The sequence below is a fragment of the Mustela nivalis genome (genome assembly GCF_964662115.1).
Source record: "Mustela nivalis genome assembly, chromosome: 20".
Taxonomy (NCBI): Eukaryota; Metazoa; Chordata; class Mammalia; order Carnivora; family Mustelidae; genus Mustela; species Mustela nivalis.
In genome coordinates, this window is record NC_139039.1 from 19,252,271 (window position 1) to 19,267,557 (window position 15,287).

At 37.4% G+C, this 15,287-nt stretch overlaps 1 protein-coding gene across 1 annotated transcript in view; it reads right to left on the bottom strand.

Annotated features, from left to right (window-relative positions):
* ZDHHC2 (zDHHC palmitoyltransferase 2) overlaps nucleotides 1-15,287 on the bottom strand; it is a 72,676-nt gene that overhangs the window by 11,971 nt on the left and 45,418 nt on the right. The window contains exons 7-10 of the mRNA XM_082715609.1: nucleotides 11,553-11,673; nucleotides 9,230-9,362; nucleotides 3,537-3,663; nucleotides 3,146-3,238 (exon numbers count right to left, since the gene is read on the bottom strand). Of these exons, the coding sequence (XP_082571735.1) occupies nucleotides 3,146-3,238; nucleotides 3,537-3,663; nucleotides 9,230-9,362; nucleotides 11,553-11,673 (474 nt within the window). The remainder of the gene's footprint in view (nucleotides 1-3,145; nucleotides 3,239-3,536; nucleotides 3,664-9,229; nucleotides 9,363-11,552; nucleotides 11,674-15,287) is intronic.

Here is a 15,287-nt window from a genome sequence, read left to right on the forward strand (position 1 = left end):
CAGACCCATAACTAGTAAGGAGATTGAAGCAGTCATCAAAATATCCCAACAAACAAGAGCCTAGGGCCAGACAGCTTCCCAGGGGAATTCTACCAAACATTTAAAGAAGAATTAATACCTATTCTCTTGAAACTGTTCCAAAAAATAGAAATGGAAGGAAAACTTCCAAACTCATTTTATGAGGCCAGCATTACCTTGATCCCAAATCCAGACAAAGGCCCCATCAAAAAGGAAAATTACAGACCAATATCCATGATAAACACAGATGTGAAAATTCTCACCAAAATACTAGTCAATAGGATCCAATGGTACATTAAAAGGATTATTTACCACAACCAAGTGGGATTTATTCCTGGGCTGCAAGGTTGGTTCAACATCTGCAAATCAATTAATGTGATACAATACATTAATAAAAGAAAGAACAAGAACCATCTGATACTCTCAATAGATGCTAAAAAAGCATTTGATGAAGTACAGCATCCTTTCTTGATCAAAACTCTTCAAAGTATAGGGATAGAGGGTACATACCTCAATATCATCAAAGAAAAGCCCACAGCAAGTATCATTCTTAATGAGGAAAAACTGAAAGCTTTTCCCCTGAGGTCAGGAACACAGTAGTGTTCCTGCTATTCAACATAGTACTAGAAGTCCTAGCCTCAGCAATCAGACAACAAAAAGAAATAAAAGGCATCTGAATCAGCAAAGAAGAAGGCAAACTCTCACTCCTTGCAGATGATATGATACTTTATGTGGAAAATCCAAAAGACTCCACTCCAAAACTGCTAGAACTTGTACAGAAATTCAGGTATCAGGATATAAAATCAATGCACAGAAATAAGCTGTATTTCTTTACACCAACAGCAAGACAGAAGAAAAAGAAATTAAGGAGTCAATCTCATTGTCAATTGCACCCAAAACCATAAGAGGCAAAGAATCTGTACTCAGAAAACTATAAGGTACTCATGAAACAAAAATAAAAAGAAATGGAAAAACGTTCCATGCTCATGGATTGGAAGAACAAATATTGTGAAAATGTCTATGCTACCTAGAGCAATCTACACATTTAATGCAATTCCTATCAAAATACCATCAATTTGTTTCAAAGAAATGGAATAAATAATCCCAAAATTTATATGGAACCAGAAAAGAAACTGAATAGCCAGAGGAATATTGAAAAAGAAAGCCAAAGTTGGCAGCATCACAATTCCAGACTTCAAGCTCTATTACAAAGCTGTCATCATCAGGACAGTACGGCACTGGCACAAAAACAGACAGACAGATCAATGGAACAGAATAGAGAGCCCAGAAATAGACCCTCAACTCTATGGTCAACTAATCTTTGACAAAGCAGGAAAGAATGTCCAATGGAAAAAAGACAGTCTCTTCAACAAATGGTGTTGGGAAAATTGGACAGCCACATGCAGAAGAATGAAACTGGACCATTTCCTTACACCATACACAAAAATAGACTCAAAATGGATGAGAGACCTCATTGTGAGACAGGAATCCATCAAAATCCTTGAGGAGAACACAGGCAGCAACCTCTTCGACCTCAGCTGCAGCAACTTCTTCCTAGAAACATTGCCGAAGGCAAGGGAAGCAAGGGCAAAAATGAACTATTGGGACTTTACCAAGATAAAAAGATTTGCACAGCAAAGGAAACAGTCAACAAAACCAAAAGACAACTGACAGAATGGGAGATGATATTTGCAAACGACATATCAGATAAAGGGCTAGTATCCAAAATCTATAAAGAACCGACCAAACTTAACACCCAAAGAACAAATAATCCAATCAAGAAATGGGCAGAGGACATGAACAGACATTTCTGCAAAGAAGACGTCCAGATGGCCAACAGACACATGAAAAAGTGCTCCATATCACTCGGCATCAGGGAAATACAAATCAAAACCACAATGAGATATCACCTCACACCAGTCACAATGGCTAAAATAAATAAGTCAGGAAACAACAGATGTTGGAGAGGATGTGGAGAAAGGGGAACACTTCTACACCGTTGGTGGGAATGCAAGCTGGTGCAGTCATTCTAGAAAACAGTATGGAGGTTCCTCAAAAAGCTGAAAGTAGAGCTACCCTGTGACCCAACAATCGCACTACTAAGTATTCACCCTAAAGATACAAATGTAGTGATCCAAAAGGGCACGTGCACCCAAATGTTTATAATAGCAATATCCACAATAGTCAAACTATGGAAAGAACCTAGATGTCCATCAACAGATGAATGGATAAAGAAGAGGTGGTATATATACACAATGGAATACTATGCAGCCATCAAAAGAAATGAAATCTTGCCATTTGCAATGACGTGGATGGAACTAGAGGGTATTATGCTGAGTGAAATAAGTCAATCAGAGAAAGACAATTATCATATGATAGCCCTGATATGAGGCATTTGAGAGGCAGAGTGTGGGGTCTGGGAGGTAGGGAAGGAAAAAATGAAACAAGATGGGATTGGGAGGGAGACAAGCCAAAAAAGACTCTTAATCTTACAAAACAGACTGAGGGTTGCTGAGAGTGTGGGGGCTGGAGAGGGTGGTTGGGTTATGGACACTGGGGAGGGTATGTGATATGGTGAGTGCTATGAAGTGTGTAAGCCTGATGATTCACAGACCTGTACCCCTGGGGCAAATAATACATTATATGTTAGCAAAAACAGTTCATAATAATAAAAAAAGGAATTTGGTGCACTGTCAAGCAGGCATTGAGGATTCCATTTGATCTCCAAAGCCTAATCCAGGGACATTCTTCTGATCTCTTTATAACGAGGACCTGGAGGGTCAGAGGGCAAGTTTACTGTCTGCTCACCTGATCACTAGAGGAGCTAATTTGGATTTAATATTCTTTCCTTTTAGGCATCACATTTAAAATATCAGTCAACCAAAATGTATAGAGAATTAACACCTGTTTACCCACCACCCAGAGTAACAACACTTGTACAAGTATAAGTGAAGCTCTCCATGGCCCGCTCCCCAACCACACTTTCCTCTCCCCCTCACTCCAGGTGGGAACCGTTATAGTAAATTATCTTATGTTTCTAATTTTTTCAAAGAAATAATATAGCCAAAGGGCATAGGAGGATAAGATATGTTATTTGAAAGTAAAATAGAAAAAAATATGGGATTACTTTTTCGATGTTGAATTCAATCCCGCAGGAGTAGATGCTTGCTCAGGATCCTGATTAACAAGGCAAGTCGGAAAGGAGCAGCCGTCACCTAGACTACAATTAAAATTAAAACTTACAACTGAGCAATAAACAAAACAATAGAGTGAAACTGTCACAATGGAATGTTTGAGAGAGCAGACCACAGTCATCTTTCAGACAAAACACGTCTATCAGACACTGGCTTCCACACGGCATGCTTAGGGAAACAATGCCTTAACCGACATCTGGCATCCACGTAACAGTGCATCATAAAATAATTCTTTAAAGAACAGGAATTTCTATGCAGGATTACAGTTCTTCTGTCAGATTACTTTCACTGGTTTCCAACCTGAATGTTTTCACCACAAAGTACCTTGAAAAAATGGGTAGCAACCAGTACTTCTTTTCATCACCAAAAACTTGTCGCATGTTTTTACTGAAACCCAAGCTGAATCCATTCTTATCTGTTCCGTGTCGAAATACGGGACTTCTAAACGCCTCTACAAAAGACGGCAGAGCAACCATGTGAGTACAGAACATATCTAGTGACCCCCATACGTAGAAATTACTGGGCTAAATGAGGGAACTCTAAAAATCCATGGCGAGCCTCTTGCGAATACGTATGTAATTATCAGTAGCTCTGCCACACAGACCGCCTATTCTGTTTTAAAATAATCAGATGATACGATTACATCTATTTTCCTTTTTAAAGAATCCTTTAACTATTACAGCAGCACAGTGCATTGCAAAAAAAAAATTAGAAACACAAATAAGCAAATAAATTAAAACTTTAATGTCTTCTGGACCTTTTTAAGATAGGCGTGTGAATGGACAGATGAACGGATGGATGTAAAGATACACAAACCTACACAGTTTCTTTAACCAATGAGACTGTATTTTCTACATTCTATATATTCTACGAATTCCTTTATTCAGTCAATAAACTCCATTTTCCAATTTCACTTAAATTTTATCTCTTCTAAGCAACATTTTTTTCCAGCTGGCCAAAAATTTACTGGCTTATGTGAAGTAAGATCTAGTGCAGAAGCAAACACTGTGTCTGGTTATACCGACTCTGCATGTGAAAGTCAAGGTTCAGAGAGGTTGTGAGGTGTGTCAAGATCACACAGCAAATAAATGACAGAGTGGAACGTGAACAAGGTAAACAGTGTCCCTTCCATCATGCTACAAATGCTTCTTAAATAATGCCGAGAGACAAAGTCTAAACTTTTATTTGGGGAACATGAACAAACAAGTATAATGATTTTCTTATCCATTATTTAAAAAAGAAAATTCTAACAGAGTCAGGGTACTACAAAAAATGCAACCATTGGGACGCCTTGGGTGGCTCAGTTGGTTAAGCAGCTGCCTTCAGCTCAGGTCATGATCCCAGCGTCCTGGGATCGAGTCCCACATCGGGCTCCTCGCTCAGCGGGGAGCCTGCTTCCCCCTCTGCCTCTGCATTCTGTCTGCCTGTGCTCGCTCTCTCCCCCCTCTCTCTCTGATAAATAAATAAAATCTTAAAAAAAAAATGCAACCATTTGCAAGATCCTTAGCATTTGTCACCCTGGGTTATATAGCTTTTAATATAATTATAGTACCATCTCATTCAAAGGAAGTCCTTTCAGTGTTACAAGTTAAATCTAGAAGTTCTCAGAAGTTAAATTCTTCTAGAAATAATTCATTTTCTTCTGATGAGCTATAATTTATCCAACATATAATTTTTTTAATTATAATTTTTATAATGTTATGTTAGTCACCATACTACATCGTTAGCCTCTGATGTAGAGTTCCATGAGTCATTGTTTGCATATCTGAAATCAGATACTTTGTCTAGAAATTACTGGAGTGTATTTGCTGTAGTAAGATTTCACCTGAACGTTAAAAATTAACATTCACTGACAATATACTATAATTAATCTTCACTACTGTAATCATGGTGTCTCTCAGCTTGAGGTGTCCTTTGAGATCATAGGATTTATTAGTCCTGGTTGCATTCCCAAACTCCTAATCTTAGTCTAGAAGATACTACTTGGCTTAGTCCCTACTTACTTCTCAAACCTCAATGCATATTTTTTGCTCTTTAGCTTTCTACGCTCTAGCCATGTAGATAGTGTTACAAATATTTCTAGCTCTTCTCCTGTAGGACTTACTTTTTTAAAACTGCAGTGAAAGGCACAGAATATAAAATTAACCATTTTATTAGTGGGCAAATCAGTGGCACTTAGTACATTCACAATTCTGTGCAATTAATTACCAAGTTCCAAAATAATCACATCACCCCAGAAAAATCTCCATATCCATTCAGCAGTCTCCCCCTAGTCCCCCTTCCTCTCATCCTCTGAAAATGACCACTATGGATTTATTTAATCTGGATATTGCACATAAATGAAACTATATCACTAACCTGTTCAGATCAGCTTCTTACTTAGTGTGTTTTTGAAGTTCATGAATGTTGTAGTGTGCATCAGTATCTCAATTCGTCTTAGGCTGAATAATATTCCATTGTCTAGAAAATAGCACTTTTTTTTTTGTCCATTCATCTTTCATGGACATTTGGATTGTTTCTATCTTTGGGCTATTGTGAAGAGTGCTGCTATGAACGCTGACTTATAAGTATCTCTTGGAGTCCCCACTTTCAGTTATTTGGGGAATAGATCAAGGGGTGCAACTGCTGGGTCATATGATAATTTCATATTTAGCTTTTTGGGCAACAGCCACTGTTGTTGACAGTGGAGTCATCATTTTATATTTCTACCAGCCAAGTGTGAAGGTTCCAATTTCCCCACATCTTCATCTACGCTTGCTTTCTATTTTGTTGATTTGGGTGGGAAGTGGTAGCTCTGGTTTTGATTATCCTGCCCTAATGATTAATGATGTTGAGCTGATTTTTATGTGCTTTTTGGCCAACTGTATATTTTCACTGGAGAAAGGTCTATTTAAATGTCTAGGCAGGGGCACCTGGGTGGCTGAGTCGGTTGAGTGTCCAACTCTTGGTTTTGGCTCAGGTTGTGATCTCAGTATACTGAGATCAAGCCCCAGGTTGGGCTCCACACTCAAGGAGCTTAGTCTGCTTGACAATCTCTCTCCTCTTGCTGCCACTCCCCTGCTTTCTATCTTCCTCAAATAAATACAATAAATAAATCTCAAAAAAAATAAAATTCCTATTCAAATTCTTTGCCGATTTTTGAATTGGGCTGTTTGTCTTTTTCTTGTTGAGTTGTATGATTTCTTTTTATATTCTGAACACTGGATCCTTATCAGATAAATTATTTGTAAATATTATTCTCATTCTGTAGGTTGTCTTTTTACTTTTTCCACAATATCCTTCGATGAACACGTTTTTAAAATTTTAGGGAAGTCCACTCTATTTTTTTCTTTTGTTACTCATGCTTTTGGTATTATATCTAAGAATTCATTGCCATATTAAAGTCCTGAGGGCTTATCCCTATGTTTTCTTCTAAGAGTTTTACAGTTTTAGCATCATTTGTCAAAGAGACTATTATATTCTCCATTGAATGGTCTTGGTACTCTTGTGGAAAATCAACCTGCCAAAGGTTTATGGCTTATTTCTGGATTTTTCATTCTATCATCCTATTCCATTGGTCTTTATCTGTCTTTGTGCCAGTACAACACTGTTTTGATCCCTGTAGCTTTGTAGTAAGTTTTGAAATCAGGAATGACTTGTTTTATTTTTTTCGTGGATACTGCTTTGGCTATTTGGAGCACCAAGCAATTTCACATGAATTTGAGGATCATCTTTGTCATTTCTGCAATAAAGGCCACTGATATCGTAATCAGGATCCCACTGAGTCTACATCACTTTGGGTCATATTGCCATCTTATCAATACTAAGTCTTCCAATATATGAACATGGGAAGTCTTATCATTTACCTAGGTCTTTAATTTCTCTCAGCCAAGCTTTGTAGTTTTCAGTGGGCTACTGTTACACCTCCTCCTCAGTTATATTTATGCCTAGGCATTTTACTATGTTGGATGCTTTTGTAAATGGAATTGTTTCTTTCATTTCCTTTTGGATGGTTCCTTGCTAGTGTATGGAAATACAACTGATTTCTTGCATATTGATCTTAGGCAACTTTGCTGATTTTGTTCATTGGCTCTGTTTTTTTTTTTTTAAGATTTTATTTATTTATTTGACAGAGAGAGATCACAAGTAGTCAGAGAGGCAGGCAGAGAGAGAGAGAGAGAGAGAAGGAAGCAGGCTCCCCGCTGAGCAGAGAGCCCGATGTGGGACTCGATCCCATGACCCTGAGATCATGACCTAAACCGAAGGCAGCGGCTTAACCCACTGAGCCACCAAGGCGCCCCATTGGCTCTGTTTTTATTGTATCTTTAAGGTTATTTATATAGAAGATGATGTCACCCGCAAAGAGAGATAGTTTTATTTCTTCCTTTCCAACCTGGATGGCTTTATTAATTTTTCTTGACTAATTTTTCAGACTAGATTTTCTAGTACAGTGTTAAACAGCACTAGTGAAAGTGGCAGTCCTTGTTTTGTTCCTGGTGCTAGGGGGAAGATTTTTGTTTTTCACCTGAGTATGATACTGAATATGATACGAACTATAGGCTTCTCAGAAATGCATTTTATCATTTAAGGCTTGAGGAAGTCCCTTGTGCGGAGGAAATTCCCTTGTGTCCCTAGTTTGTTAAGCTTTTTTATCTTAAAAGGGTGATGAATTTTGTCAAATACTTTCTCTGCATCAGTTGAGTTGATCACATGTTCCTTCATTCAGTTAATGTGGTGTATTCTATTAATGTGGCTAATTGATTTTTGTATATTGAAACACATTTACATTCCTGGAATAAATCCTATTTGGTCATGGTATATAATCCTTTTTATAAACTGCTAGATTTGCTTTGCCAGTATCGTATTGAGGATTTTTGTATCTATACTCATAAGGGATACTGGTCTACAGTTGTCTTGGGTTGTCTTTTTTTTTGGTTTTGGTATTAGACCGATGCTGGCCTCATAAAATGAGTTACAAAGTATCATCCTCTCTTCTAATCTCTGACAGAGTCTGAGAAAATTTTATGTTAATTTTTTGAGGTAGAACTCATCAGCGAAGCCATCTGGTCCTGGGTTTTTCTTTGTTGGAAGATTTTTGATTACTGACTCAATCTCCTTCCTTGTTACAAGTCTGTTCAGGTTTGATTTTTTTTTTTTTTAAGATTATTTATGTGTGTGAGAGAGAGAAGAGGGAGTGGCAGAGGGAGAGGGAGACAAGCAGGCTCCCCACTGAGCAGGGAGCCGGACTCCAACTCTGGGCTGAATCCCAGGACCCTGAGATCATGACCCGAGCCCAAACCAAGAGTCTGATGCTTAACCAACTGTGCCAACCCAGGCACCCCATGAACTTTTGTTTTTTAAATTCTCTATTTCTGTTATCTCCTTTCTAATCTTTATTATTTCCTACCATTTGCTGGCTTCAGATTTACTTTGCTGTTCTTTTTGTACTTCCTTAAGCTATAAAGTAATCGATTTGACCTACTTCTTTTTTAACGGAATCATTTATAGCTAGGTATACACTTCCACTGAACACTGTTGTAGCTGCGTCCCATCTCTGTAGGACTTTCGAACGTACTCTTTTTCCCCACCTCAGATGTTACAGTTTTTACCGTGACTGATTTCTTAGGTTTAATACTTGTTGTTTTGGTGAGCTCCTTCCTGACCACTATAACTAGGTTTCCTTCCACGGTTCCCAGTCCTTGATTCACAGCTCAGCAGCCCATTTGTTTCCCAGATAGCACTCTGCATTTTGCAATTACTTTTATGTTTGGTTATTGATTTTTTGTGTCCCTCACTAGACTATTTTGCCCTTGTTCACCACCGTATATACACAATGTTTTACACACAATGGACAGTCAATAAATATACAGAACAACTGCATTTGTCGGTGTCTAAGTCGCCACCCCACAAAATAGTATGTGAAATAAATATGATATTTACCACATCAGGACGGGTTGGCATTTAATCATATGGCAACTTTTGCTGAGTATCTATTTATGTCTTTAAAGTTCTGTTAACTACAATAATTGAATACTCACCTAATGTAGATTTATTTTTGCTGACTAGCCAACAATGATAGCCAAACAGAGAGGACAAGCTGACAGAAAACATAGCTGCAGCAAAGAATAAAAACATAATATGGAACTTGGCTTGAGTATCGGGTAGGCCATTCTATAAAGAAAGGAAGAAAATAAAATGTTTTGTCAAAGGGATAAGTATTCCCTACTTTGTAAGAAAGAATTTTTTTTGCTCTACTTTTTTTTTTTGAAATTTAGATATGGAGAAAGATATGGCTTTATGTTAAAACTTTGAGGAAAAATGTATAATGTAAGATTAAAAATGTTTACTATTAATGAATACAGATATAAAAATATTAAAATTTGGGATATTTATTTTGTTTTTCATAACCAAGTCATAGAAAAATTATAGTAGTACATGTGTAAACTATAACATTAGGAAGCAAGATAAAAGGAACTATAAAATAAAATTTTTAATTTACTTCCTGAAAATGTTTTGTTAACACACTATAGCTTTACAAATGTTTAAATAGTTTTATTATAATGCCTGAAAATGAAGGTTAATTGGCACAATTAGTTACTATACTTATTGATGTTTTAACATTACTACAAACAACAGCATCAACTACAAGAACACATACAACGACACATCCACAATAATGCTTCAAGCTATTTTAAATAATAGCATCACAGGAAAGATCAACACTAGTGCATAATACTGATCTAAAACAAACCTTACAATATCCAGGTAACAAAACAGGCTTTCTCAAAGCAAAACCAGTTTTATTGTAGGTATTGTCCAAGGAGACCTGAACCCACTCTAGAATGACAGGCTTGCACTACGGACACTTAGTAAAGCACCAGGGCTGCTAGCGGGTGTCCCCTTCTGATAGGAAGGTCATGCTACTTCAATATTCTCTACTGCTCTCACTCATAGCTTCTGACAGCAGAATTCTCACAGTGACATCTGGACTGGTCATTCCTTTTCATACATATTTATGGTTTGGAACTAAAACCATCCCCAGGAATGAGAAGCAGTGAGGTAATATCCTTTCCGACTTTCATTAGGGATCATTCTTTGTGCTGGACACTGAGGTATTCCCGAATGCTAGCAGCAAGTCCATGTACCTGTATATTTCTAGGGCTTGGCAAGGTAACTGGCACAGAAAGGCATTCAGTAAATCTTTAGTATTCAATGTGGTTCAAATCTGACCTAAATTATCTAGGAATTTAGAAAGTTCTTACCATAATAAAGGATAATTTAATAAAACAATGAAGAAATCCTGACCTGGGATAACCGTTTGTTTGTTTGTTTGCTTTGTTTTGTTTTTTACCATTGTTTGGGGTCCACAAGGAGTATCTTTGGATATTTATAATAATTGATTTTAATTTTGTTTTGCTTACATTTAAAATATATATCCCAAAAAACAAATGAACTACTCAAAGCCTAACCAAACAATACCTAGTAACAACTCAGGATTTTATAGATATAATAGTTCGAAAACAGAGTCTTTATACACAAAAAGAAAACACTTCATTTTTTAAATACTGAAAAGAAAACTTCAAACATAGTCAATTCTCATTACTCACAGTGGCCATGTTCTAGAAAGGAGCCATGAACACTGAATTTGTAAATATGGAACCACCACCCCAGGGAAAATACAGGCTTAGGCTCCTATGAGCCTCTAGTCACAGCCGACCAATAACCAACCCTGTCTTACGTGTGCTTCTGCTAAAAAAAAAAAACACCGTACTGACATCTTATTTAATATACATTGTTGATTCAGTACTTAGAGCCAACAAGCCGTGTAACTCGTGCCTGCTGGAAGCTTACCTAACTCATGTATTTTCTCCATAAGGTACACTACGGTCTTCTTCTGCTCAGGAACACCAGACAGCACTTCAGTGCTATGCATGGAGACCATTTTAAATAGCAAAATCACCAACAAAAAGTACAAAAAAAAATGCAAAAAATGTGACCCTAAACAGACTGAAAAGCATGCTTGTTTATAGTAATGAGACACCAAGAAGAGCAAACAAGAAGGCAGTTTGTGGTGGCCTTGTTTGATCTCAGCTGGGGACGTGCACTTGGGCGGGTCAAGTTTTTCCCACACTGTGCATGTCTGCAAAGGACCACAAAAACTCTGTGAGCACTGATTTGGGGATTCCAAATGTTTCAGCAAGTAAGAGAATTCACAAACACAGAATCTGTGAACAGTGAGGATTGACTACATATATAAATGAACTCTAGTCTATAAAATAAGTATCTGAAATAACTCAATTACTAAAAATCTATTATATATTTTTGTATACCCAGAAAAAAATCACCAAGGCATTGACTTACTGTCCAAAATTTGATAAAATACTGCAAGTCTGTAGCAGCAATAAAAAGGCAGTAGAGCAGAGAATAAGCCAAGAAAAGGAGGAAAAATTTATAATTTGAAAATCCGACACAATTGTTCACCCTGTTAACAAAACAAAAACAACTTTTCAGTGAGTTGTACACTTTCCACCTACAGTCTGCATATGCTCATATTTAACACAGTATTCGGTTTCCTCTCCTTTAAAATTTATTGGCATTCCTTTAAGCAAGACACTTAACATTTCTTTTCACATACAAACATTAAAAAAATCCGTTTCACAAAAAAAGGAACTTGTGTTTAGCTTTTTAAGTTTGATATGTGATATTGCTTTAATCGACCATGAACCACATAACTATATTTCATGTCCAATTACGTAAATAGGCACATACCTAAAAACACAGAGCTGGTGTGAAAACTAATGAAGTCAGGCAGATAAAAATTTATTAAGTTCTTTGTTACCTTTGGATATGATTTTATTTTATTTTATTTATTTATTTGACAGAGAGAGAGATCACAAGTAGGCAGAGAGCCAGGCAGAGAGAGAGAGAGGAGGAAGCAGGCTCCCCACCGAGCAGAGAACAGGATGCGGGGCTTGATCTCAGGACGCTAAGATCATGACCTGAGCTGAAGGCAGAGGCTTAACCCACTGAGCCACCCAGGCGTCCCGGATATGATTTCTAACTATGATTGGGTAATTTAAAATCTTCCAGATTTCCCCAAATTAGATGAAATATCTTTGTAAACTACTTGAATGCCATCAGCATACTACTGAAACAACCAGATTATGCAGGGGACGTTTAAGAAAAAAAATAGGATTGAGAGCCAGACAGAGTCATAATGTGCATCTAACACTCAATAATTATGTGGCCTTGATCAAGCAAAATAGTCTATAGGGATTTCATTTTCCTTATCGCAAAACAAACAATCCAGACAGCTGGCTCTATATCCTTTGATTCTATCGCTTCTCGGCCTTTTGGCTAAGATCAAGTGTATATCCTTTGATTCTAAACAGGGAGATCTGTAATTCTCAGCTCTCACTCTAAAGTTATTATATTTTGGAGAAGGGGGAGTAAGAATTCAAACTATCATATCAAAAGGCATAAATACATAACACACTTTACAGTCACACTTTTCCATCAAAAAAATTTTTTTTGCCTTTTGATAAAGACTACGAAATTTCAGGCTGAGCTTGTGCATGTGACGCAACATCTAAGTGGAAATGGCAGGTGTCTTCATGGCTGAGGTAATTGTGGTAACTGGCCTAATACGTCTACTGCATAAAACATACACATACTCCTCAAACTTCTTTGTCTTACTCTAATGTTAGCAAGGTAATCTCAGTCTCTATTGACTTTACTAATAAACTGAGACATTCTTCTTTTTAGATTTTTAAAGTGAAACAATGTACACATGAAAAATGTTTACTCAACCGTGCAAGATAAATGAGCTCCAGAAGTCTGCAGGACACTGCGCCCACTGTTAACAATAGTGTGCACTTAAAAATTTGCCTGTGCCCCTTTAACAAATAATACATTATACCTCAATTTAAAAAAATTTGTGGAGAGAGTAAGTGCCATGTAAGTGCGCCCACAAAAAAAAAATTTTTTTTTAATATATTATTTATTTATTTGACAGAGAGAGAGAGACGGCAAGAGAGGAAACTCAAGCAAAGGAGTGGAAGAGGAAGAAGCAAGATTCCCGCCAAGCAGGGAGACCAATGTAGGGCTAGATCCCAGGACCCTGGGATCATGACCTGAGCCAAAGGCAGATGCTTAATGAATGAGTCATCCAGGCGCCCCTAAAAAATTTTTTTAATTAAAAAAAATTGAAAAGGTAGACATTTATCTGGCTTATGAATAAACTGAAAATCTGGGGGAAAAAGAAAAGTGCCTGCATCATCTACCTCAAATAAATAAATAAATAAGGTAAAGGGACCAGGATTAGATTCAGTAACTTTGGAACGTAAGGGCATTTTATATGGCAAATAGGCTCATAAAGAAGGCAAAAACTGTAGGTATGTGTGATATGAAAACAGTGACAATTCTAATGTGAGTGCAAACCAGTTACTGAGGTTGCCTTCAGTGACATCTGAATGAAATAATGGCAAGAAATTAAACTACAGGGCGCCTGGGTGGCTCAGTGGGTTAAGCCACTGCCTTCGGCTCAGGTCATGATCTCAGGGTCCTGGGATCGAGTCCCGCATCGGGCTCTCTGCTCAGCAGGGAGCCTGCTTCTTCCTCTCTCTCTCTGCCTGCCTCTCTGCCTACTTGTAATCTCTCTCTGTCAAATAAATAAATAAAATCTTAAAAAAAAAAAAAAAACTTAAAAAAAAATAAAAAAATAAAAAGAAATTAAACTACATAATTCCAAACAAGCCTAGGCTAAATGCATTCTGTCTCCAAAGGATACAGGGTATTCCCTTCGCTTGCTTGGGTTGATTTCCAGAGGAGAGAATGCGTAGACAGAAGGTGGGGAGCCATACGTAACTTTGGGCGAGTGGGCTGAAGACAATGACTTTTGTGGACTGGAGGAAAATAAGGGATAAGAAAGATTGTTTCTCTTCCTACGGGAATGTAAGAAAGAGCTTTTGTATGAGATGACACATAGCATGTTTATAAAAAGTAAAATATTTTGAGTATAGATTTCTTGACATCTAATTTACTTTAACGTCTAGCTAGGAGCATGGTGTAATGTAACCTTATCTGTCACTTGGGAAACAGAAAATAAAGTCAGTAAATAAAAACCAAGTATCTTAGAGTTTGATACGTACTCGTACTTCACACTTTAAGAGATACAGTAATAAAATTTCTCTTCATACAGGTGAAATGTTTTAACTCCCTACTGTTTTATAGACTCTGTTTGAAAAGGAAGAGATGTATTCTGAGTTCAAAAGCTTTTATATGGAGAAATAAAACATGCTCAAGGTAAATACCCCTTATATGCTGTCTAAAATACAGTGCAAAAAGGGGCGCCTGGGCGGCTCAGTAGGTTGGGCGTCTGCTTTTGGCTCAGATCGTGGTCCTAGGGTCCTGGGGCCCAGCCCTGGATAGGTTTCCCTGCTCTAGGGCTCCCTACTGGGCGGGGGGCCTGCTTCTCCCCTTCCCCTACCCCGCCTCCCCTGATGCTCTTTCTTCCTCTCTCTCTCAAATAAATAGATGAAATCTTCTAAGCAAATTTTTAAAGATTCAATGCAAACAGCAACTGGCCCTGTTTCAAGGCAATTGCTTTCGGATTCTAAATGGGAAAAAGAACACAATAGAGGAAAAGAAAGAAGAAGAAAAGAATGTGGCCTTTGGAGTCCAAAAAACATGTCATGTGATGTTAAGCCCACTCTTTAGCTTTTCTGAGCTCTACTTCCCTCTCCTCTTTAAAATGGGACAAATAATTTCTATAATTTCTGTCACTTTTATAAGAATTACAAATTTTTCACACCTATATAGTTTTTAGCACATTATAGGCACTCAGTATGAAGCTAAAATTATTGGATTTAATAAGTGTTACCTAATCTTTGGCGAGCATGTCAAAACCTATCATTAATATAATGAATGAATGAATGAAAATTTTATATTAAAGGAAAAACTCTTTGAAGAGAAATCCAGTAAAGCAAATACTACAGGATTTCCATTTCAGTTAAAACACCAGCATAGGGTCAGTACCCTGCACCCAGATGGGTGGTCTTAACTGGTCTCAGCAGATATGATGGAGCCACTGGCAAC